At 41.1% G+C, this 23849-nt stretch overlaps 1 protein-coding gene across 46 annotated transcripts in view; it reads right to left on the reverse strand.

Moving 5' to 3' along the window:
* Positions 1–23849, reverse strand: part of LDLRAD4 (low density lipoprotein receptor class A domain containing 4) — a 429284-nt gene that overhangs the window by 184073 nt on the left and 221362 nt on the right. For 42 of the 46 annotated variants that reach the window (XM_070220627.1, XM_070220613.1, XM_070220649.1 and 39 more), the window contains one exon: positions 19058–19198. The exons of the other annotated variants lie outside the window; for them this stretch is intronic. In XM_070220627.1, coding sequence (XP_070076728.1) covers positions 19058–19198 — 141 coding nt within the window. The remainder of the gene's footprint in view (positions 1–19057; positions 19199–23849) is intronic. 46 annotated transcript variants of the gene reach the window in all.

Below are 23849 nucleotides of genomic sequence, written 5' to 3' on the forward strand. Positions count from 1 at the left end.
TAAGTCAGGAAGCAAATTCAGGACAAAACTGTAACCCAGAAATTCAAAATTCTATTTATTTAAAATTTAATTTAATGCACTTAAATCATCCCTTTAAATGTGGTATAATGGAATTCTTTTACACATTTATGTAACACATTTAGAACTCTTTCTAGAGCTCAGAAACTCCACCTAGGTAAAATTTAACCATAACAAGATAAAACCTAATTTATTTTAATCAAATGACTGCTTCCTATCATTATCGTTAACATTCCTCCTTCATGTGAACTCTGCTCTCTTGCTCATTCTCCCTAACTAAAGGGGGTTCTTCTATTATCGTAGCTGCAGAAAGGCAGCACACTTTATAAAGGAGACAGGAGGGCCCTTTCAGAGAATAACACTGCAATAAACAACCCCCCCAACAAAACACTGGGATATGAACAGCGCACCCTCCTGTTCTGTCCCCACATTCGGCAATAGCACCAAATGAACATGTGCAGTGTAAAAGCAGTGCCCATTAGTTCCTGCAGCTTGTTAGCATATTTTAATGCTGCAATCACAGCTCTCTATCAAGGTGCTACTAGGTGCCAGACTCTGGATTCACACATTGCGTCATTAGTGTCCCCAGTGAACAGATTACACAGCAATATTGGGGATGAGGTTGCAAGGTAATGAGAAGGGGTAACAGTGAGAAAGGCAGATGGAGCACCTGGCAGTTTGTAATGAACAGATGAGCCGATCACACAGAGGGAGGGTCTAATTTTAGCTGACACTGGCAGACATTTTCTGCCCTGATGAACACCTCTCTCAAAACCCTGAAAATGATTATATTAGTTAGAAAGAAACACCTCTCTTGAAAAAATGTTGTGTCCAATATTTATCTCATTCAAGTTGATAACAGAAAAAGTCACTGATTCAGATGCTTTTTTGAGCCACAAGGGGCTCTAGGGATCAAAACTGCCTCCTGTGCCAGCAGGCCCAGAAAACCAGGGCCCAAGGTGCTAACAAACCAAGGTCACTGCAGAGAGCAGCAGAGCTGATGATTCTGTATTCTAACTCGTTCCTGTGACACAAGTAATGCACAAATCCATTGTCATCCCATGATAAACACAAGTTTCAGCGCTGGGCCTCCGAGAAAAATATCATTAAGGGTCCTGCCCCTTCTGAAGATTATACCCAAAGTTTCTATGTAACACTATGACAATTCAAAAGTCTCCTGATTTCCATAATACATGCATATGAACACATACCACAAACATACCAGCAGCAAAGCAAAACAAAGTCCATCATTTGTTTTCAAAGGGGAAAAGAGATGGACCCTACATCTTTTCTCAAATACAATGCCCACTGTTAGGCAAATGTTACATTTGCACACAATAAAATCCCATGACACACATGCTCACTCACATACACATACATGCACCCCAGAGGGTGAGAGGGTGGGAGAAATAGGAAGAAGTTGGTAAAAGGAACAAATTTTCAGCTATAAGATGAACAAGGCCTGAACTATCTAATGTAAAACAGGGTGACCACAGTTGATAACACTGTATTGTACAAGTGAAATTTGCTAAGGAGAGCAGAACTTAAATGTTCTCACCAAAACAAAACCAAAAAAGATAAATATGTGAGGTGATGGATGTGTTAATTAACCAGATGGAGGGAATCTTTTCACAATATACACATATATCACATCACCATGATGTACACTTTAAATATCTTACAATTTTGTCAATGACACCTCAATAAAGCTGAAATTTAAAAAAGAAATTTTTTTAAAGAAAGTTGCAAAGTATGACCACATGTTGACTGCTATGACTATGGATCCTTCCTACGTTAGTGTTTTTTTCAACTCCCCAGCCCCAAGCTGACTGGTGGGAGAAGACCCCAACCACTTGTACTGCAAAGATCCGTCCCATGAGGTACTCTTCCTTCCTCCTCCTCTGCAGTTTGGTGAGCATCTCCACCTCAGCACCAGGTTTCACCCAAGTCTCCCAGGAGGAAGCTTCTCCCTTCTCTATGGTGGATCGCTTACCCCTCTAGACTTGCTCATGGCGTCCTCCTCCTCCTCTAGAGTCACCAACTGGCCTCTCCAAGACATCCCTCTGCCCTGAAATGACCGCAGTCTCTCCCTCCCTCCCTTCTTCCTTTCACAGCAGTGAGAGCCTGAGGGCTATCAGGCACTGCACTGGGCCCTGAGATTACAGCAATGAGAGGTGGGCTGCAGAGGCAGAGCAGGCCACATACTGGGAGACACTCCAAACTGGGGTACACCTCCAGGCTGAGGCACACACTAACTATCTATCTATTCATCTCCTGATGTGGCTTTCACACTGATTCCTCCAAATTCCTTTTTTTAAACAACCTTAACAATTATCACAGCATTATGACTATCTTCACAAACTGTTGAAAAGGTCCCAATTGTGGTGACTGGGGGCCTGCCCCCTCTGATAACCTTCCCAGTTATGTTTCTGTGTCTGTGCCCTCGTGGAGTTTACATTGACTTCACCTAAAGGCCACCTACTCTGTGGGGAAGGGTCCTTCCAGGTGACTCCCTCTTTACTCTTTGTCTTTCCCTCTCACTGCCTAATCTGAGAAGTTAGTGTGAGGACATCATACAGTGGGAAGAAAACTGGCCTAAGAGATAGGAAGGTCTCTGCCAATGACTCTTTTTGTGACTTTGTCTATAAAGTAGGGTACAGAGCTAGGTGATCTCTAAGGACATTCATGCACATAATTGCTTTGTAGCATAGCCTCACTCTCTTACTCAAAAACCTTCAATGACCTCCTTTTTTTTTTTTTTTTGAGGAAGATTAGGCCCGAGCTAACTGTTGCCAATCCTCCTCTTTTTGCTGAGGAAGACTGGCCCTGAGCTAACATCCATGCCCATCTTCCTCTACTTTACATGTGGGACGCCCACCACAGCATGGCTGGCCAAGCAGTGCCATGTCCGCACCTGAGATTCGAACCAGCGAACCCCAGGCCGCCAAAGTGGAACGTGCGAAGTTAACCGCTGCACCAGCGGCCTGGCCCTCCTCTCCACCTTTTAAGGTCAGATTGGCATTTAAAAACTTGGTTTCATGCCAAGCTCTGTCCCCATAAATTTGATAACACTAGACATTTCTATCTTCTAAGCGTATGTAACAGCAAGAGGGGAGGTCTCTCTGAGGTGTGCATTTTCTTTGGTTGCGCTTCTGTAGAAAATTATGTTAAGTCATAGACATAGACCTAAATCAAGTCAAAGAAGGTAAATAATTTTCCTTGCCTGGCTCAGCCACTACCCCTACAATAGGGAGAGCCTCAACTGGGCTTCAACCTGCTGCCTGCTTCAAATTCAGACTGGTTGCAAAGGCTTCCAGTCTGAGTACACTCCACTGCTGCACCTTACCAGAACAATACCTGGGCCTTTCCCCCAAGATGTAAGGAGAAAAGGGTCAAAGGTTTAGCTCAAGTTCCTTTTTCTTCCATTTTTTTAGAATCACACAAATAACGGAAGCCCAGAACCCGATTAAAGATAAGGGGGTAATACGCCCAGGTGCCCATTCCAGAACAGGTGGGCACCAATGGGAGGGGAGGTACCTTTTCTCAGAAAGGGGGAATAATACCATATTCTCCTAGACAATGCACATACACATGCCCACGGGTCACCCCACAAAATCTCTGGAGTCTTTGAAACAGGCAGATGCGTGTTTTTGTTTCTCTGATTGTAAGGGAACAGAACCAAGAGAAGTTGGCATTCTGCCAAGTGTTATGGTTTGCCTTCCGGACACCTGAGGCTATCAGTATAAGCTGGCATTGCACCCCCACATTGCACCTTGTTGCCACAAAAGGATGCTCCTTATAGATTATTCAAAGGGTGGGAGACTTTATGCACTAAGTATAAGAGTCTGATGGGGACAGCAGGCAAGAGTTTTAAGGAAAGAAGATGCCTTTCTGAAAGACCGCTGTACCTTCAGGATGACCTCGGAAATATTTCTGAGGAGCTATTTTGGAACAAGGATGGAATTGCTTGCTGCTTATAGCTGCAGCTCTTAAACACAGATTTCTTTCTTTCCTCTCCAGAATTGTGTACTTTAAAAATATTTTTCATCTTTGATTTCTTTTTCTTTCTGGGAAGAAAGAAACAAAAATCATCTACTTTTCCCTCTGCTGTTAGCTCTTATGATATAACAAGAATGGATGAAGGAGTGAAAAAATGATTATTGCTAAATTTAGGTTGTTGGAGTTTTTTCCAAATTAAAAGCCTAGGCTAGTGTCTCCATTGAGACATGACTAAAAGAGCTAGGAGCCCGGATGGTTAACTCATTCAAGGCCACTCCATCTCTGTAGTACAGAACACATCACATGATGGTTAATTTCAGCTTTATTTTTGTGATTACTCAAAGATGGTCCCTTCCAAGCTTGACTATAGACTCTCTTGGGTAATTTTTCCAAGGCAAATATATGACTAATGACAGTAAGCCCAACAATGAAGCCCCCCAAGCTGAGCTGAGTCATGCTCTTCTTGCCATTGGTCCCCTCACATTTCCCTATAATTTCATCCTGATAGCAACACACCCTCATGTAAGCACCATTCCTGGGTCTGAGGAAATACTGAGTAAAATGACCAGCAGAAAGTGGCCAGGTACTGGAGTGCAGCTAAGCAGGGGACTCTTGAGATTTTTACCTCATTTCCCACAGCATCATTAGCAGAGCTGATTGTGATAAGACCCAGCTTGGGAAAGTTCTCAGAGATTCATCAGAAATGAAAACAAGTCAGTTAAGTCTCTAAAACCCTTCTTAATTAAGAGACTAAACCCTGAAAAATGGTCAGGACAGACAGTCTCAACTGAAGCAGTACCAGGCTCATCAATACACACAATTAATACAGGTCACTCCATGCTCTGCATTCTTCTTTTAACGACCCAACAAGAAGTCCTCCTTTTCTGCTCTTCTGCAGCTTTTCAAGGACCATGTCTGAATTAAATCATTCTGTATTCTGTGGTGGAGTACAGTTTAAATCAATAACATTATCATACTACAACTCTCCTTTCACACTCTCCCTAATGCCTAATATTAGTCAAGTTTGCACTAAAATTGATCAGTAACAGAGGGCGTTTTCTCTTAACATCCCCTCTCCATCTAACCTCTCACCCACCCACCTCCTACCCTGCCTCCCCCAGGAAGCAGGATTGGCATTGATTTCTATCTGATTACAGGAGAGCCTGCCCTGACTTTCCCCAGTTACTTAAGCCGGCGTCTCATTGCGTGTCCTTAGAGACCAGGGCTTCGCTCAGGCAGAGAGTGTCTAGACAGTATTCATGACCCATCTGTCTGGCACGGCCCAGCGGATGGCAAACTCTATTAGAACTGAAACCATTTTTCCCTCCTCCTCCTCCCATCTCTCTCTCCCTTTGCAAAGCAGGAATCTGACACTGAAAATTACTATCATTGTTGCAATTCTCAAAATAGCACTGCCAGACTTTCATTAACATCCACGCTAGACTACTAAATATTTAAAGAAGTGGATAAATTTCATCTGAGGTGGGACAGCCCCACACACATGAAAGCAGTAACAGAATCAAAATGTAAATCTAAGAGGTTGTTTTTATCCACGTAAATTTAGTGTCACAGCAGGAGGAAATGATGCCTAAGGTTTATTGAAACTTTCCCTCCCATTTGTTCTCTGCCTTTGTTTATTTGAAAAGGCAGAATTGCCTTTCAAGACCCTACAAGATTTTAAATGATCAGAAAACTGTCTTGGAGAAACAAAGGCAGCAGACCAAAGAGGTGGGCAGAGGAGGAGGAGGGTGAGCACTGCCAGCACTTCCTCTGTGGCTCACCCCACAAAACACACGCAGGTAGAAATTTGTTGACAGCAACAACCCACAACTCGACTGGGCTCAGGTGAAGAGATGCATAGCCTCCTCCTCATCTTGTTTTAAATACCATCTTGGATCATTTTCACACAAGTCAATAACTGTTTTGCCATGGATTCTTTTTTTAAGTTGAAAAGGGGTGCAGGGAGCCCTGTCAAAAGAATACACACTGCTCTGCAGAACAGATTGATTCACTGAAAGCAGCCTCTACTATTGGCCTAGGCCAGAATTAAGCAAGTGGAACATTCAGAGCCCATGCCACTCCTACGCTACCATGCTCTGGACACAACAAAACACACTGGAAGACCCTTGTCCCACCCTTCCTGCAGTCAGCAACATCAAAAGTCTAATCCATTGAGCACCTAAGGGCCCAAGAAGCAGGAAGAGGCCCACTCCTCTGCCAGCACAGCTGAGTCTGAAGGGAGCACAGCATTCATACAAGATCCATCGGAAAATTAGGGGTCTAGGGCTAGAAAGCTCATATTTGGCCAAGGAGGGTGCTTGGTGCTCACAGCAGGTGAAGGAGGGAGAGTAATGGCAGAAATAGAGTCGTTCCGTTCATTGTGTACCACCAAGCTTGAGCAAAGCTGGCATCACACTCACCCTCCTGACAGAGAAAGTAAAACAGAGAGGGGAAGTGACTTCCCCCAGGTCATGTAAATAGTACACAGCCTGGGAGGAATTGAAGAAAGGATTAATTAATTAATCAATTAGTAGAGGAAACCCAAAGGAACTCAACAAAACCAATGATCCTGGATACACTGGGGCTCCTGGGTTAATTTTTTGTAATCTATTCGAAAATCCAGGATGTAACCAAGAGTATCATTATCTATATATCAATTAAAAATTTACATATAAACAGTTGCTCTCAATGCACTGACTTCTATGGGCCTTCATATTAATAGATGGTTTGATCTCCACCCTTCAAATCCTATAAACCTTTAAAAACTGATGAAACCTTTAAAAACTTGGAAAAATATCATGGAAAACAACAGCCAGAAGCAAAAACAAAACCACAGCCTGAGTTCAATTCCCAAGGGCAGCATGTTCTAGTTGTGTGACCCTGAATAAATTACCTAACCTCTCTGAGCACTGTTTCCTATGAAAACTTTCTAGGGTGATTTTGAGAGATAAATGAAATGATGCACGTAAAGAGCTGGCACTCAGCAAATGGCAGCAACCTGCCTATCTCATCTCCATCTCTAAGAAGCTGCAGGCCTTCAGATAAACTCCTTACACCCACTAGTCATCAAAGAAAGGGAGCAGTGTGGCCACTTCATCTTTAACTAAGTGATGATAAGATACATGGGAACAGAAAAGCGTGAAAAAAACAGGGTTGGTGAGCTCCTGGTATGCACCCCTGTTCTTGAACATTCAAGATGATAAAGACAGGTTAAGGCTGGGGTGGTCTAAGTGGTCTCCTAGCACAGCTTCCTCCCCAGAGTATTCCTGCACTCGTCCATTGAAGCCCTGCTGAGAAACACAAACTGCTATGACAGACATGACTAAGGCAACTGGCAAGAGTTTAATGTGGACTGTGTGTTAGAAAATATTACTGCAGCAACATCACATTTCCTGAGTTTTGGTAACTAAACTTTGGTTACAGAAGAAAACGTCTTTTTCTTTGGAAATATACGTTGAAGTATTTTGAGGTAAAGAGACATGATGTCTGAAACTTACTCTGAATTGGTTCACAAAAATTAAAATGTAAATATACAGAAACAATAATAAAAAGGATAAATTTTATAACTTTATTCTAAGTTTGAAAATTATTCCAAAATACATTTTAAAAGACAGCAAATAAAGACACAGGGCTGTAAATGTAATAATATTTATTGAGCATTTACTACACACCAGGCATTATTCTAATTGCTTCACCTAAACTATGTTATTAAATCCTGAGAAGAACCCTGTGAGGGAGATACCAATATTATCATCTTCATCTTACAAATGAGAAAATCAAGGTATAAAGAGGTTAAGTAACTTGCCTAAGGCCACAGTCAGTGAGTGGTGACTTCAGATTTGGAACTCAGGGCCTGATACTGTACTTTGTAGTTTAAACAAATTGTAGGACCAGCCTGGGAACCTAACCACAGTTTATAACATTGTTTATAACATTGTATCCACAGGAAAATATGTTCTCTCAGTAGCAATATGAAACCCAGGGTGCCAGGGATACACTGGCACAAAATGGGGACCTGACCTGGGAGGACTAATCAATCAAGTAACTGAAGCTACATACCATGCCCACACTCAGACACACTCACATGCTCACATACCCAACACATACTCGTGCACACACACACCACACAGAGACTCACATACTCTTGCATATACTCATACTTCTTCAGTGCCCAGCAGGAAGCATTTCACCTCACTAGGCTTGGCATGAACCAGCCCTTCCTATAGAGCATCTGGATATTCAGAAGTCAAAGGTTTGTCTCTCAAGGGTTGCCATGTTGGGAAACCCTGACCCCAGTAAAGCACAGTAAAAGTCTATCACGCTATTGGAAGCAGAATAAACAATTTACACCAGAGTAGGCTTATACTCTGGTTAGTACAGGTGTTTATAGTAATTAAATATACACTGTAATGACAGACAATTTGAGGGGATGTACCTTATGTCATCTTCTTTCTGTGTTCTATCATGTAGGCTGCTATGACTGTATAGGTTATTTTCAACCCTCCAGTTTCACTAGCAGGACACTAAGCCATGCAAAACAAAAATTTTTTTCATCCTCTGGTCAGACTTGAGTTTTCGAAAATAATCGCATTCATCCATTCACTCAGCAAATATTTACAGGGCCATGCGCCTTATGCTATATATGCCGTGTAGTTTATGCTATATATGACACATACCATACATTATATATGCCATACACTGTGTGCTGTGTAGGCTATGTACTATAGGCTACACATGCCATGCACCTGCTATATGTGCCATGCAGTATCGAAGGCACTAGGGCTACAGAAGAAATCCTTACAGGCACTGTTCAACTGAAGACCATGCTTACAGCATGCTGGGAAGTAGCAGACAAAGGATAAATGGTTTCCAATTCAATTCAATAAATATTTTTCAAGCGTCCATATGTACAGTCCATGTATGTTAGGCGTGTCAGAGCTTCCAAAAATGTAAGCATAGCCCCTGTCTTCAAAGAGCTTAATATCTAGTGAGAATTATACTTGTACAGGCATATCTCCTTTTATTGTGATTTGCTTTATTGTGCTTCACAGATACTGTATCTTTTACAAATTGAAGGCTTGTGGCAACCCTGCATGAGCAAGCCAATTGGTGCCTTTTGTCGAACAACATTTGCTCATTTCATGTCTCTGTGTCACATTTTGGTAGTTCTCACAATATTTCAAACTTTTTCATCATTATTATATTTGTTATGGTGATCTGTGATCAGTGATCTTTGATGTTACTATTGTAATTGTCTTGGGGGTGCCATGATCCAGGCCCATATAAGACTGCGAACTTAATAAATGTGTATGTCTTGACTGCGCCACCATCTGACCATTCCCCCATCTCTCTCTCCCTCTCCCCTGGCCTCCCTATTCCCTAAAACACAACAATATTGCAATTCAGCCAGTTAATAACCCTACAATAGCCTCTAAGTGTTCAAGTGAAAGGGAGGAGTCATATGTCTCTCACTTTAAATCAGAAGTTGGAAATGATCAAGCTTAGTGAGGAAGGCTTGTCAAAAGCTGAGACAAGCTGAAAGCTACGCCTCTTGTGCCAACCAGTTAGCCAAGTTGTGAATGCAAAGGAAAAGATCTTAAAGGAAATTAAGTGCGACTCCAGTGAACCCAAGAATGATAAGAAAACAAAACACCCTTATTGCTGATATGGAGAAAGTTTTAGGAGTCTGGATAGAAGACTAAACCGGCCACAACATTCCCTTAAGCCAAAGCCTAATCCAATGCAAGGCCTTAACTCTCTTTAATTTTACGGAAGGCTGAGAGAGGTAAGGAAGCTGCAGAAGAAAATGTGAAGCTAGCAGAGGTTGGTTCATGAGGTTTAAGGAAAGAAACCATCTCCATAACATAAAAGTGCAAGGGGAAGCAGCAAGTGCTGATGCAGAAGCTGCAGTAAGTTCCCCAGAAGATCTAGCAAAGATCATTAATGAAGGTGGCTACCCTCAACAACAGATTTTCAATGTAGACTAAATAGTCTTATATTGGAAGAAGATGCCATCTAGGACCTTTATTGCTAGAGAGGAGAGAGGAGAAACCAATGCTTAGCTTCAAAGCTTCAAAGGACAGGCTAACTCTCCTTAGGGGCTAATGTAGCCCGAGACTTTAAGTTGGAGCTAGTACTTGCTTACCATTCCAAAAATCCTAGGGGCCTTAAGAATGATGCTAAATCTACTCTGCTTGTGCTCTATAAATGAAACAACAAAGCCTGAATGACAGGATATCTATTTCCAACATTGTTTACTGAACATTTTATTCCCACTGTTGAGACATACTACTTAGAAAAAAAGATTCCTTTCAAAATATTACTGCTCACTGACAACATACCTGATCACCCAAGAGCTCTGATGGAGATGCATAATGAGATTAACATTGTTTTCAACATAACATCCACTCTGTAGCCCATGGATCAAGGAGTAATTTCGACTTTCAAGTCTTATTACTTAAGAAATATATTTTGTAAGGCTATGGCTACCATAGATGGTGATTTGTCTGATGAATCTGGACAAAGTCAATTGAAAACCTTCTAGAAAGGATTCGCCATTCTAGATACCATTAAGAACATTTGTGATTCATGGGAAGAGATCAAAATATCAACATTAACAGGAGTTTGGAAGAAGCTGATTTCAACCTTCATGGGTGACTTTGAAGAGTTCAAGACATCAGTGAGGGAAGTAACTGCACATGTGGTGGAAATAGCAAGAGAACTAGAATCAGAAGTGGATCCTGAAGATGGGACTGAATTGCTGCCATCTCATGACAAAACTTGAACAGATGAGGAGTTGCTTCTATGGATGAGCAAAGAAAGTGATTTCTTGAGATAGAATCTACTCCTGGTGAAGATGCTGTGAAGACTGTTGAAATGTCAACAAAGCATTTCAAACATGACATAAACTCAGTTGATAAAGCAGCAGCAGGTTTTGAGAGGATTTACTTCAATTTTTAAACAAGGTCTACTTTGGGTAAAATGCTATATCAAACAGCACTGCATGCTATAGAGAAATGTTCATGAAAGGAAGAGTCAACAGATACAGAGAACTTCATTGTCTTATTTTAAGAAGTTGCCACAGATACCCCAACCTTCAGCAACCACCACCCTGATCAGTTAGCAGCCATCAACATCAAAGCAAGACCCTCCACCAGCAAAAAGATTATGACTCGCTGAAGGCTCAGATGATGGTTAGCATTTTTTAGCAATACAGTATTTTTAAGGTATGTACGTTGTTTTCTTAGACACAATGCTATGGCACACTTAACAGACTACAGTATAGTGTAAACATAACTTTTATATGTACTTAGAAACCAAAAAAATCACGTGACTCACTTTATTGTGATATTCGCTTTATTGCAGAGATCTGGAACTGAAACCGCAATTATCACCGAGGTATGCCTGTACACATGTAATGATCAAGCAGAACAGACAACATCTTAAAGAGAGGCACAAAGTGCTACAGGGTTCCACGTAGGAGAAATTTTTTTTGGTTATGGAGAGGGGGTCAGCAAGGGTGACCAAATTGATATACCTAGCAGATGGTCAAAACACTAAATACCAAAACAGAAAATACCAAAGGAGGAATTGGTCTGGGGGTGGAAGGAGAAAAAATTGATTCACCTTTGAATGCTCAGAGTTTGAGAGGCTTGGAAGAGGGCTTACAAGCAGTTGGACACTTTGGTCAGGCTAGAGATAAAAATATGGGGGTGGTTTTGATGGCATGTGGTGTCTGGAATTACCCAGGCAAGGGCAAGGAGTGAGAATTGTGGGCTAAAGGCTGAAACCTAGGGGACAGAGGAGCTGCCAAAGAGAGGGAACAGCTGAAGGTGTCCAGCGAGACCAGTCAGCTGCAGATCCTGTGACCCAAGGGCATGGATAATCTCAAAAAGGGTATGATCAACCTTATCAATTGCAGAAAAAGACTAGTAGTGAAAGAAGAAATGGAAAAAAAGTCCAGTGGATTTGGCAGGGAAAGCAAAAGCGGCTAGGAGAAGGGGAGAAGAAAGGGTTAGAGGGGCTGGCCCCGTGGCCGAGTGGTTAAGTTCGCGCGCTCCGCTGCAGGCGGCCCAGTGTTTCGTTAGTTCGAATCCTGGGCGCGGACATGGCACTGCTCATCAGACCACGCTGAGGCAGCGTCCCACATGCCACAACTAGAAGAACCCACAACGAAGAATACACAACTATGTACCGGGGGGCTTTGGGGAGAAAAAGGAAAAAAATAAAAAAAAATTTAAAAAAAAAAAAAAAAAAAAAAAAAAAAAAAAAAAAAAAAGAAAGGGTTAGAGAGGGAGCAGTAAGGGGCTGTCGAACTGTCTTCCAAATGCAGCAGAAGACAGGCTGGCACTGGGAGGGAAAGGGACAGGAAATAGATGGAGGGTGAAGGCGAGCAGGGCAAGTCTGGATAAGTGTGGAGGAAAGCAGGAGAGGGCTCCAACTGAGGCGCTGCAAGGATTCTCAGGGGTACTGAGGGCCCTGCCTGAATGGAGGCTATCTCCAGCCATCATGCGGTGCCCGTTAGCAGTGGAGGGCTTCTAGGTAGGAGGTGGAGAGCAGAGTGCAGCCCTGGAGTCTGCAAGGTGGGTGCAACAGAGGGCTGTGGGCTCAGAGGCACAGGGTTGTAAGAAGGCACTTCAGGAAGTCAGAGGTAGGTAGGTGAGGACAACGGGCAGGAGGAAGGGGAGAGTGCTTGGGAGGAAAAGGAAGGATTAACCAGTTAAGATGGAGCAAGTGTGAGGGAGGGAGTTCCTGAGACTCCCAGGTGCTACGGGACAGGGTCAGACTGTCCCCCAGGTCAAACTCCTGCACTCCTAGAGTTTAACATCTTTGAAGTTAAACAGGCCACTGGGGATCACAGAATCCTGAATAAAGCCCGGGAGTTGGTCACTCAAGTGCAGCAGAGGGCGTTTCTAAAATGGTTTCATGCATACGTCAAATATGTTTTAATTCATCAGTTCATAATGACACATTATGAAAAAGAAAATCTGAGTGGTTACCTCTGAAGGGCGAAAGGGAACTTTCTCATTATTCAGAAAACTGATCCTATATGATATCCACTTTATGGTAATCACATAGTTGATGGGGAATTTCTCTTTATAGAAATATTCCCACGAATAAATGGAGACAAAAGGATAAAATTAGGTTATGACCCTTTTGCAACCCCAATGACTGGTAATAATCACACTACAGAGAGACAACCAGATAGGATATGCCTCCCGATGGAAGACAACAGCACCTATTAAGTCACTTCACACATACAACATTCAAACCTGAATCTCCCTAAACCTCTAGACCTAACTACCAGCTGACAGGAATTATAAGGAACAGAGGAGCACATTCAGTGACTTCATGGGAAACCATTCAGCAAAATCCCGAATATGGAAACTCTACAGAACAAACAATCCAGACCCTTCCACCAAAAATTATAAGAAGTAGGGAGAACCCATAGAGTAAAGACTTCTTAAGGGACACATCAATCCACCCTGGAGCAATGCAGGGAGCTTCTTGGATCTTGGTTCAAACAAACAAACAAACTGGAAACAGAACAAAACACACATTTATAAGACAACTGGAAAAATATGAACTCTAACAGGATAGTCCACGATACTAGAGGATTACTGTTAACGTTTATTGAAATAATTATAGAAAAAAAAGTAAAGGTCTGGTCTTTGTGAGCCTGGTAGATAGGTTTTCTACATGAGTCTGCTTCCAAATACAAAATACTTGGTACGAACTAAACTTATCGTGGTGATCATTTTACAATAAATGTAAGTCAAGTCATTACGCTGTACACCTTAAACTTATATAGTGCTCTATGTCAACTATAGCTCAAAAAAACTGAAGGAATGAGTGAATGAATGAATGAATAAACAACAAACAAACTTGGGAGGTAGGGAGTTGACAGCCAAAGGTGAAGCACAGGATAGAATACCTCAGCGTAATGCTTAAAGCTGACTGATATCTTGAGCCTAGATGACAATTAGGATGCCAGTCCCCTTGGCAAAAAAAAAAAAAAGAAGGTGGGAAGAGCTGGTTTGGGAAGAAGGACATTCAGCTCAGATTTTAATATGCTGAATTTTATCTTATTTGGTTGTTATTACCCTAAATGGCCTTGGACAAAAAAAAAAGTTTCCTTCTGAAAAAGTCCTAAAATTAAAGTTCTGGCTTAATTGGGTACACTTTATTAGCTTCAGTTCATTTGATTTTGAGATTCAGTTTAAGAGGCCACCTATGGAGAAAGAAGCAACTTCTCCCTCCAGTAGGGATGGGAGTTCCTCCACTCTCCACTTTCCCTGAATCAGATCCTCTCAGTTAATTGGAAATTCCACTGAAGCTCAAAGTGAAAGTTGTTCCGATCAATGACTGGCTCCATGTCAACTTTGGTCTTACTCTTAAAGTCTAGTGGCATGAATTCCTTAGTAGTGATTGCTTAAGGAAGGTCTATTCTTGCCAACACTTTCAAAGAACACAGCTCTTTCCAAGGCTACTCAATTATTGCTTCTGGGAAGTCAAAGGAACTCTGCTCTCCCCCAACAAAATGTGGCAAAGGGGCTTTGAAAATGTAGTGTTACAGAAAACATGCAGCTTGGTAGGAATGGTGAAGCAGAGGGTTCACTGAGTGAAAGTGTGGGAGTGGTGATGCCAGCATCAACCAGGGCAACAGGCAGGCAGTGCAGCTCTCCCCTACACATGCCCAGCAGACCCACAGGCAGTCTCTTTTTAGAGACAAGAGCAGAAGGCATAGCATGGTTTACCGGCTTTTCTCTATGGGCCCAACTCACCTTTCCAACTCTATCTCAGGCTACCCTCAGCCCAGACCTTCTGTCAGATCAGGAAGTCCACCTTCACTCTCCCCATGCTCATGTTATTCTCAGCCCAGACACTCTGTCCTCTCCATGCCACTCAGCACGCCTCCTCCATGAAGCTACCAGAATGATTCTCTGTAAACTCCTGAACCACAAATTGTTGAAACCGCTTAGTTCTCACTACCCTGTGTTCATTTTCAGTTATCTGTCTGGAAATCTTCTCAGCTTCCCAACTTGCCTATCAGCACTTGACTGTTATCCTTGATAATGGGATCTATGTTTTCATTCATCTTCCACAATGCCTGGAACAATGACCAAAGAAGGTATTTAACAATTTTATTTGTAAATATAATAATTTGCATAAAATAATTTTATTTTTATACATAATAAATAATTTTATTTGTATAATTTTTAGTTTTAGTGCTCAGGAGTACAATATTTTGATGGAGCAGACAAGAGAAAAAACATGAGAAAAGTTGGCAATTCGGGCTGACAGCATTTTCCCTCTTCTGCAAAAAGATGTGTCCAGCAAAACTCTTTCCCTATGAGACAATCAACACCAGCCCAGTCCTCCACATCTGTGCAAAACCCTTTGGAGCTCACAGAAAAATAAACTAGCTTCAGTCAATGGATAGCCTGACCACAGTTAGCAAAGTAGAAAAGCAGGTGAAATTACTCAGTGTTCCAAAAACCTTTTTTGAAGAGAAAAATTATTTACAGCTACTGTAAACAGGGCTTCCATTATCATTATCATTGCTGACTTCACAAACGACAGTTACATTTTCTTTCTAACCTTAATTCAGGCTAAATTCTAGAGAGACAGAGATGACCCACGACATCTGAGCCATGGTGCATGACCACAGCCAACAAAATAGGCAGAAAACTGATTCGAGCTCATCTGGAAATCCAAAAGATTCTACCTTGCTTTACCCTAAGCACAATCAAATAGCAAAACACTGAATGTTTCCTCCAGGCAGGAACAAAGCAAATTAAGTAAATAAATCGTGTTCTTTTTTTTTTTTTTTTGAGGAAGATTAGCCTTGAATTAATATCTGCCATCAATCCTCCTCCTTTTGCTGAGGAAGATTGGCCCTGAGCTAACATCCCTGCTCATCTTCCTCTGCTTTATATGTGGGATGCCACCACAGCATGACTTGATGAGCAGTGTGTAGGTCCACACCCGGGATCTGAACCGGTGAACCCCAGGCCACCAAAGCGGAATGTGCAAACTTAACCACCGTGCCACCAGGCCGGGAAGAACAAGGAGGAGGCACTATTTGTTCTTCTGGAATGTAACATTTTATACACAAGAATTCCTGTAATATTTCAAGTTCTTAAGGTGGAAAGGGGAGCCTAATCATCAGAGTTAGCACTCTGTGCAGAGCAGCATATTGTCCACCTGCTTGTAGGAAATGCACTGGTAAATTCATTAAAACCCGCTTACAAATGGAGAACCTCTAAGCCTTGTTACACAGCTATTAATTGGAAGTAAAATATCCTTTCTTTACTCTATACTCTTGCCTGATAAGGTATGGGGAAAAAAATATCCCTTTCCTTATCAGATCATCCTCTAGCATCAACAAAGAGCAGGGGAGCTACAACCTTTCCCAAAGGCTCCTGACCATAAAGAACAGACCAGATAAAACAAATTCAGAGCAATTGTCCCAAAGGGACAAATGGACCTGGCTCCCTCTGGTGCTTGCAGAGAACCAGGGGAAAGCAGTGTAAAGGGGCTGCTAGCCAGATCACAGCAAGCCACCTTCAGCTGGCAGGCTTCCCTAGAAGGTCCTCCCCAGGGGACAGAGTAGGTGGGAAACATCCAGAACTTGTGGGGATGAACTCACCTTTAAACAGCTGGAAATTCCTCTTACATACAAAGAGAGGCTCTGGCATTCAAAAGTAGATGATACAAAGTCAGGATGGTCCACCTCTCCAACAAATGGCCACACAATGACTGGGGATGATGACAGTCATGATGCAATTATCTAGGCTACGTTTTCATGTACATTATTTCATTTAAATCCTCATAGCAATCTTATATGGCAGAAATTATTCCCATTACACTGATAGAGAAACTAAACTTTAAAAGGGTTCAGCCACTTCCTTAAGCTGGAACCTGAACCCAAGTTAACCTGAAGCCACAGCCATGGTCTTGCCCTTTATTATTCTGTCTCTTGGCTCTCAAGTCTCTTAAAAGAGTACATTGTAAATAATCTCCCATTTTAGCTATTAGGACATAACGATTTCTAGCTATATCTGAACAGTAGGAACCAACAGTTTGCCAACAGGATCTTAGGATTCCTCTGTTAGAGCAAAACTCTTGTAGCTGCCTGGGCAACGCTGAGCCATTTATAGATATAACTGCTTCACCTAGCTTCTAAGCAAAATTAAAGTGTTCACATTTTTAAAAATGAATGGATAGGATATTTGGAAATAGGTTTTAAAAACCAGGAAAGAATGAGAAAGGGAGAGAGGTGGGATGGGAAGAGGGTTCAACACGGAAGGAAGACTGCAGTGAAAGAGCCCTGAAGTGAAGAGGCACCTTCAAGAGACCCAGAAACAGCCTGTGAAGTGCCCCAGGGCAGAGGGCCAAGGGTTAGTCTGCCTGCTTTTCACACAGCACTCTCAAATCCAGTCAAGGTACCACACAAGATCACGATATTCTTTCCGCAGTTTATCATGTATGTGTTTGCTGTTACTCAAGTCTAGAGAAAACAAAATAAGAAATTGCCTTTATATGCTCTTCTCCTCCCAAGACGCCCTGGCAGAGACTAGAGGACATACATCAAGTGCTTAAGATTCTGTTCTACGAGCTTTATGTGGACCATCCCCCTCAATCCTTAGGATACTCACGCCCCATTGTGCAGATGAGGGCACAGAGCTGCCCAAGTGTTGGGTAAGTGTCAGGGCCAGGATCCCGAACCAGCAGTCAGGCTCAGAGCAGGAAGGACAATTCACTTCAGGGACCCCTTGCCTACGTCCAGGAAAGCTGCAGTATGCAAACTACAGTGTTGAAGACCACAGGCCACTGCACAAAACATCACCAGAGGAAACACACAAACCAAACACCAAGAAAGCACAGTCCTAACCTTAAACTGTCTTCTCAAAGTACAGAGATGGGACTCTAAGAATGCAAAATATAAGGAAATACAAATTGACACAACAGAAAAACTTCAGGAAAACTACTGCACTGTTAGACTCTTGAATTTAGCAAGCCTAAAGAGCAGGCTTAAAATTTGCTAGGCACAGTCATTTTCTAAGCTTTCCCCCTTATAAAAATACAGTAGGAATAGAGAAAATGGTTTCTTTTTAAAAATCTCCTCATGTTTCACATTACAGTATCAGTATTTACATAGTCTGATTTCCATAACAAAAATTTAAAAACCTGTAAGTAAAAACAAATATAATTCCTCAAAATAATGTCAGTAAAAGTGGGGAGAGAAGCTGAATGTTTCATGAAGTGACCTCAGTAAGAAGACCCCACAAAGAGGGTCAGGGCTGCAAACATCCCTCCAGCACGCACTACTGTAAAAGCACTCTCATCCTCAACCCACTTACTCAGCCCAAGGAAACACAGGGAACAACAAGCCACGTTTCCTAAGAGAAGTTCCGCAGTATTGCAAAGCTGCCTCCCTTCCCTTTCCTCTTCATAAAAACCGTGAGATCAAAAATCAGTGAACTTCAAGCTCTGATTCTACCTGTTTCAAGTTCAAGAAATGCTCAAAGCCTCAGCCTTGGGATTCACACATGTAAACACCTCACTTAACTTATTTTCTATCCAGTATCAAATAGAAAAATACGTGATCAGAACCTTTTTTAAAAGTCCCATATAAATTTCTTTCCTATTTTAATTAAACAATTATGAACTCTCCACATCTTTAACTTTTTTAATTAAAGATTTTTATTTAAAATTACTCTAAAAATTCTACAAAACTGGTATGAAGAATATGAAATCAATATATTATTTCTCGGAATCCAATCAGTGCTTCTAAGATAAGTAGCAAAAGCTTATTCCAAAACACAGTGCCACTAGCCATCTTTGAAAACAGAATAAATTTCCCACTTTTAGACACACCAGCTTTCTATCCTAAAAGAAGAAAACACTTTTGTGAAAATGCATATGTCTTTTCTTTTCCAAAGAACAGTATCCTTCCCGTTTCCCCGTGACCTTACCTCCTACCATTTCAAAAATGCAATTAGACTTGATGCCAAAGTAAGTAGGAGGGACTTACAGTTGAAGATGCCTGGAGGTGGGTGTTCAGTCACCAGGAGACAGTTTTCTTCATCACTGTTGTCCCCACAGTCATTCTGTTGGTTACAGACCAATGAACCAAGATACAAGCATTTACCGCTGGTGCAGGTGAATTTGCACTCTGAAAAGCACAATATAAAGCATGAAGTAGTCAATGCAAGTTTGACACTCTTGAGCTGTTATTTTTTTCTTCCCCATTTGCATGCCATGATAGTTTGAGAACTCAGTCTCTCTGGAGAGCCCAGGAAATTGAACTCAGAGGAAGGCTATCTTGGTAAAGGCCTTCCTTCTATGAAATGCACAGGACAGGGCCCCTGGGGTACTCTGGGGCCTGCCACACCTTACTCTTCCCACATCTCTAACCCACAAAAAGGGTAACACAGGCGCTTTCTCTCCATGACCTGCCCAGCAAAAGTCATAGCTATAGGGCTTATATTTTGCTTGAAAAAAGTCCTTGGCTATTTTCCATGCCTCCAAGGATGAGAAGAGCCTGTGCAGTAGTAATTGGGGCTACAGCAGAACTTGGGAGCTCAGGCTTGACAAAAGGAGGCTCATATGTGTTACTTCCAACTTGTCACTAGATGTTGTAAAGCTCTGGGCAAAATATTTAACCCCTCTGGTGTTCATTCATCTCATGCCTAAGGAAAACCAGGTTTAATACCAGTCAGGGGTAGCACTGACTTTGTAATATAAAACATGGGAAAATAGTGTGTGCTCTCTGCTACCTGAGAAGCATCCATGCCAAGTGCCATATGAGTGACTTAAAGAATAGGACAGAGCCCAATCCAAATCTCTATATGCCACACTGAACATGGGATCCCAGAAATCTGTACAAACCAATATTTGAAAACGGAATTTATTTTTATAAGACTCTAAAATAAATTTGCAAACTTAACACAATACTATCAATTTAAGCAATTAAGGATAAAGGAAATTATACAATTACATACACATGGGCACATAAAATCTACATATATCTTACATTGAATGTCACCTTGCATTCTGACTATGAGCTTTCTCCTAAGAGCACCCACAGAAGTTGCCAGGATTTTCCCACTCAGTGGGCAGCTGGTAGAAAACCTCAGGAAAAGGGTCCCAGAACTCCCACTGATGCTGACTATCCCAGCCACCTCATTTCTCCTCAATTTTTTCTGTCTAGAATATGAGTGGAAGGCCTAGAGCAAGTCCAAGGTCCTTTCCACTCTAAAATTCCATTATTCAAATGAAACTCTGGGCATCAGCACACTGAGGCCTCCTCCAGAACACTAACAACACATGCAACTGCGAAGAAAATAACCCCTTGCCTGTCGTAAAGAGACAGAACTTCCATCCTCAAAGTATTTCTGTGACCCAGTATGAAAGGGATATCACAATTCTCCATTTGTTCACATTCTCCTAAACGAGTAAAGAAAAAGAGACCAACCACAGCCCCTGACCTAGTTTAGAATAACATGTGAATACAACCCAAATGCACAACCACAAGTTCGTCACTGGCTGCACTGTCCAGGTTAAAATATCTGTGTGCTGAATGTGATCCAGGCCATGTGGTAGGAGTGTTGCTGAAGCCAAACTCTCTCTTCCCATAAGGTGGAAGGATTAAAATCCAGCTGTTTGAAATCATATTTATGAAGTGACTTTTTTTTAACTTAATGGAAAAAAGGGATGTCAAGGAAAGAATTTATCCTCCTTTCCAAAAGAAATACTGGAGTTCAGATTAATACCAAACATGAAAAGGACATCAGCCAAAAACAGGTACTCCTGATGTTGTTGAAATGGTAATTGGAAAAAAGGGAATACTAACCTAAATTGAATTAAACTTCAACTAAAAAATTAACCATTGCTGTGGTTTTAAAGGATCTCAGGTTAGACTACTATGTCCAAGTTCAGGTGGAACATGAAACCAGCAGGGAAATGAAACCACCTCCACACTTTACTCATTTCAACTTGTTCAAGGGAGCCACAGTATAGAGTGACAAAATATTTTCAAGGAAATGAATTATGTGATTCATTCATTCATATAACCAATATTTTAGCCCCTTCTATGTTACATGCCAGGTATTGAGACATGAAAACATGGAGATGAAAAAGCAAGCCCTCTTCAAAGGGCCTACAATATAATAATTTTTTAAAATGTGAGCAGTGACTAATATATTGGCTAACTCCTTCCAAGATGTATTTTCCTTCTTTATATCATTCACATCTAGAGTGCTGCCCGGCAAGTAACAGGCACTTGGTGAATCATCTATTTGTTGAATAAATGAATGATCTAATCTGAGCCTCATAAGCACCCTGTGGACTAATTAGGGTAGATACTATTATTCCCATTTCACAGATGAGGAAATTAAGACTCAGAGATTAAGTGACTTGCCCATAATTAAACTGCTAATAAATGGCAAAATCCAGATAAGTGCCCAAATCCTCTGCCTCCTGTCTCAGGCTCTCCCCATCACTACCTCTGAGTTTCCAAATCTGCTTTCAAGAATGTGTAAGACTCATTTGTAACGAGGATGCCCACCTATGTAACAAAGTTGTCAAAAGAGTTTGTTTTCTTAAGTAGGCTTAACGTTACTCAGGATGCATGAACAAGGCTTGTGCTACCGATTTCCTTAGAAATCTCTTACTTCTTAGATAACAGAAATATTAACATCACCCCATTGAATTTCAAATTCATAAAATCCAAATCTTCTCAGTGGTAAGTCATTAGGTGAATATCAAACTAAAGGTCTCTCCATCACAGGGCAACTTGAATCAAAACAACTAGGTTGAAATTTTGAACCTATTGACTACTTCATGTGATATAGAAAATACTAGAAAATTGCTAAAGTGCTATTAAGTGTTAAAGATTAATGCTAAAGCTGGAATGAAACTGCAGACCAGAGTAAAACGTCTATCCAAGTTAACATAACTGGTGTTGATAGAGGCAGACTTCCAACTTGATCCTGACTCACCCTGCAAGGCCGTCTCCACCACACTTTGCTATCCAAAAGTCCAGTGGTTTTAGACATTAGGGGGTGGTCCTCTAACAACCAAATTATTGTGATATTTCAAACAAACTAAGAACCCTAGATGAGAGGCTCTAACCTTGGCTACATACTAGAATCACCTGGGCATCTTTCAACACTACTGATGCCTGAGCTCCAGCCCAGGCCACTGCTCTCACCGGCCCGAGGTGCAGCCTGGCAGTGAGGGTTTCTAGAGATCCTCAGAACGATTCTGATGGCAGCCAAGATGGAGAACCACTGCCCAGTGAGAAGTAGATAACTCATTTATATTAAGCCCTCTCTTTAGCTAACAGTATTTTATTGGAATGTTCAGTTGGTATTTGCTAATTGACTTAAAAAAACCACTAAAAATTAATCTCTTAAAATAGGCAGGTACTGTGATGATTCCTGGATATAAGGCCCAGTTGCTACAGCTCTGTACTGTCAACAGGATATTTCAGGAACTTTGAGACCACGGGTGTGACCCCTAAGCTACATTTTGACACACTAGAGCCAGGAAACGTCCTCAATGGAGAAAACGCAAGTCAGAGAAAGAAGACAGGAAAATAAAAACATACAGTTTCTTATTATATTTTGTATATTCTTTGCAGAACTTGTTGAGTATTTCTGCCAAGTCAGAAGCTGAAGGAAATCAGAGATTGTTAAACACTGGAAACATTCTGGCTACAAATTCATGGTGATTTCACATGTATAATATTGGAATGGAATACAAAATGAACAACTCAAAAACCAGTTTTTCCTTCAGGAGCTATAGATTTAATAAAAAATTTTGCAATATTTAACTCCTCTTCTTTAGAGTCAAGAATTATTAAATGAAGAAAATGGCAGTCCTTTCTGATTTACGAAAAAATTTCTAGAATCAGCAGTAGATCTTACAATCACTTTATATATTCTTAGCAATAAATTTGGGGTCTTCTTTAGTTTCTCTACATTCCTACATAAAGCTTCTAATGAATTTCAGTGACTTTGAATTGTCATAGATTCATAAAGTTCTAATGCTGAGAGGGCCCTAGAGACACAGTGGTCCAATCTCTCATGTCACAGATGAGGAAACAGTCCAAAGGGAATTCCTAATTTACTCAAAGTCAAAGAAGGAATTTCCAATAATGGAACATAAAACCCAGAATTTCTACCAAACTGCAGGAAAAAATCTTTTTGTCCTAAATCTCATTCTAATTATGCACAAAATAATATTAACCAGTCGGAGTATACCATTTGAGAGAGGAGAAAGGAAAAGAATGATTAAGAGTAAGAGAATTTCTTAATATTTTGTTACCATTGGAAAAAAACAAGCAGTTTTAAGAACCCTGAAACCAAGAAAGAAATGAAATATCCTAAGGTGTTCTGTGAATTTCAAACTTTTATACAAAACAAAAAACTATATTAAAAAAATTTTAAGGACCAGTAGCTTAATAATTTGAATATTCTAAATCTAAACATGGACAGGGTTCAAAGATAAATGCTCAATCTTGATTTCTAGGAGAACAAATATGCATCTCAGAGACCAAAGTTAATCCACTTGGTAGAGTCAACATTATATTAGTTAAAAGGCAACAAAAAGTACTTGAAAGTTGCTAAGAGGGTAGATCTTAAATGTTCTCATCACAAAAAAAGAAATAGTAATTAGGTAATGTGATGCAGGTGTTAGCTAACGGTATGGTGATCATCATTTTGCAATATATAAGTGTATCGAATCAACACATACACCTTGAACTTACACAATGTTATATGTCAATTACATCTCAATAAAGCTGGAGAAAAAAAGGCAAC

Source organism: Equus caballus, chromosome 8 (assembly GCF_041296265.1).
Source record: "Equus caballus isolate H_3958 breed thoroughbred chromosome 8, TB-T2T, whole genome shotgun sequence".
NCBI classification, from domain to species: domain Eukaryota; kingdom Metazoa; phylum Chordata; class Mammalia; order Perissodactyla; family Equidae; genus Equus; species Equus caballus.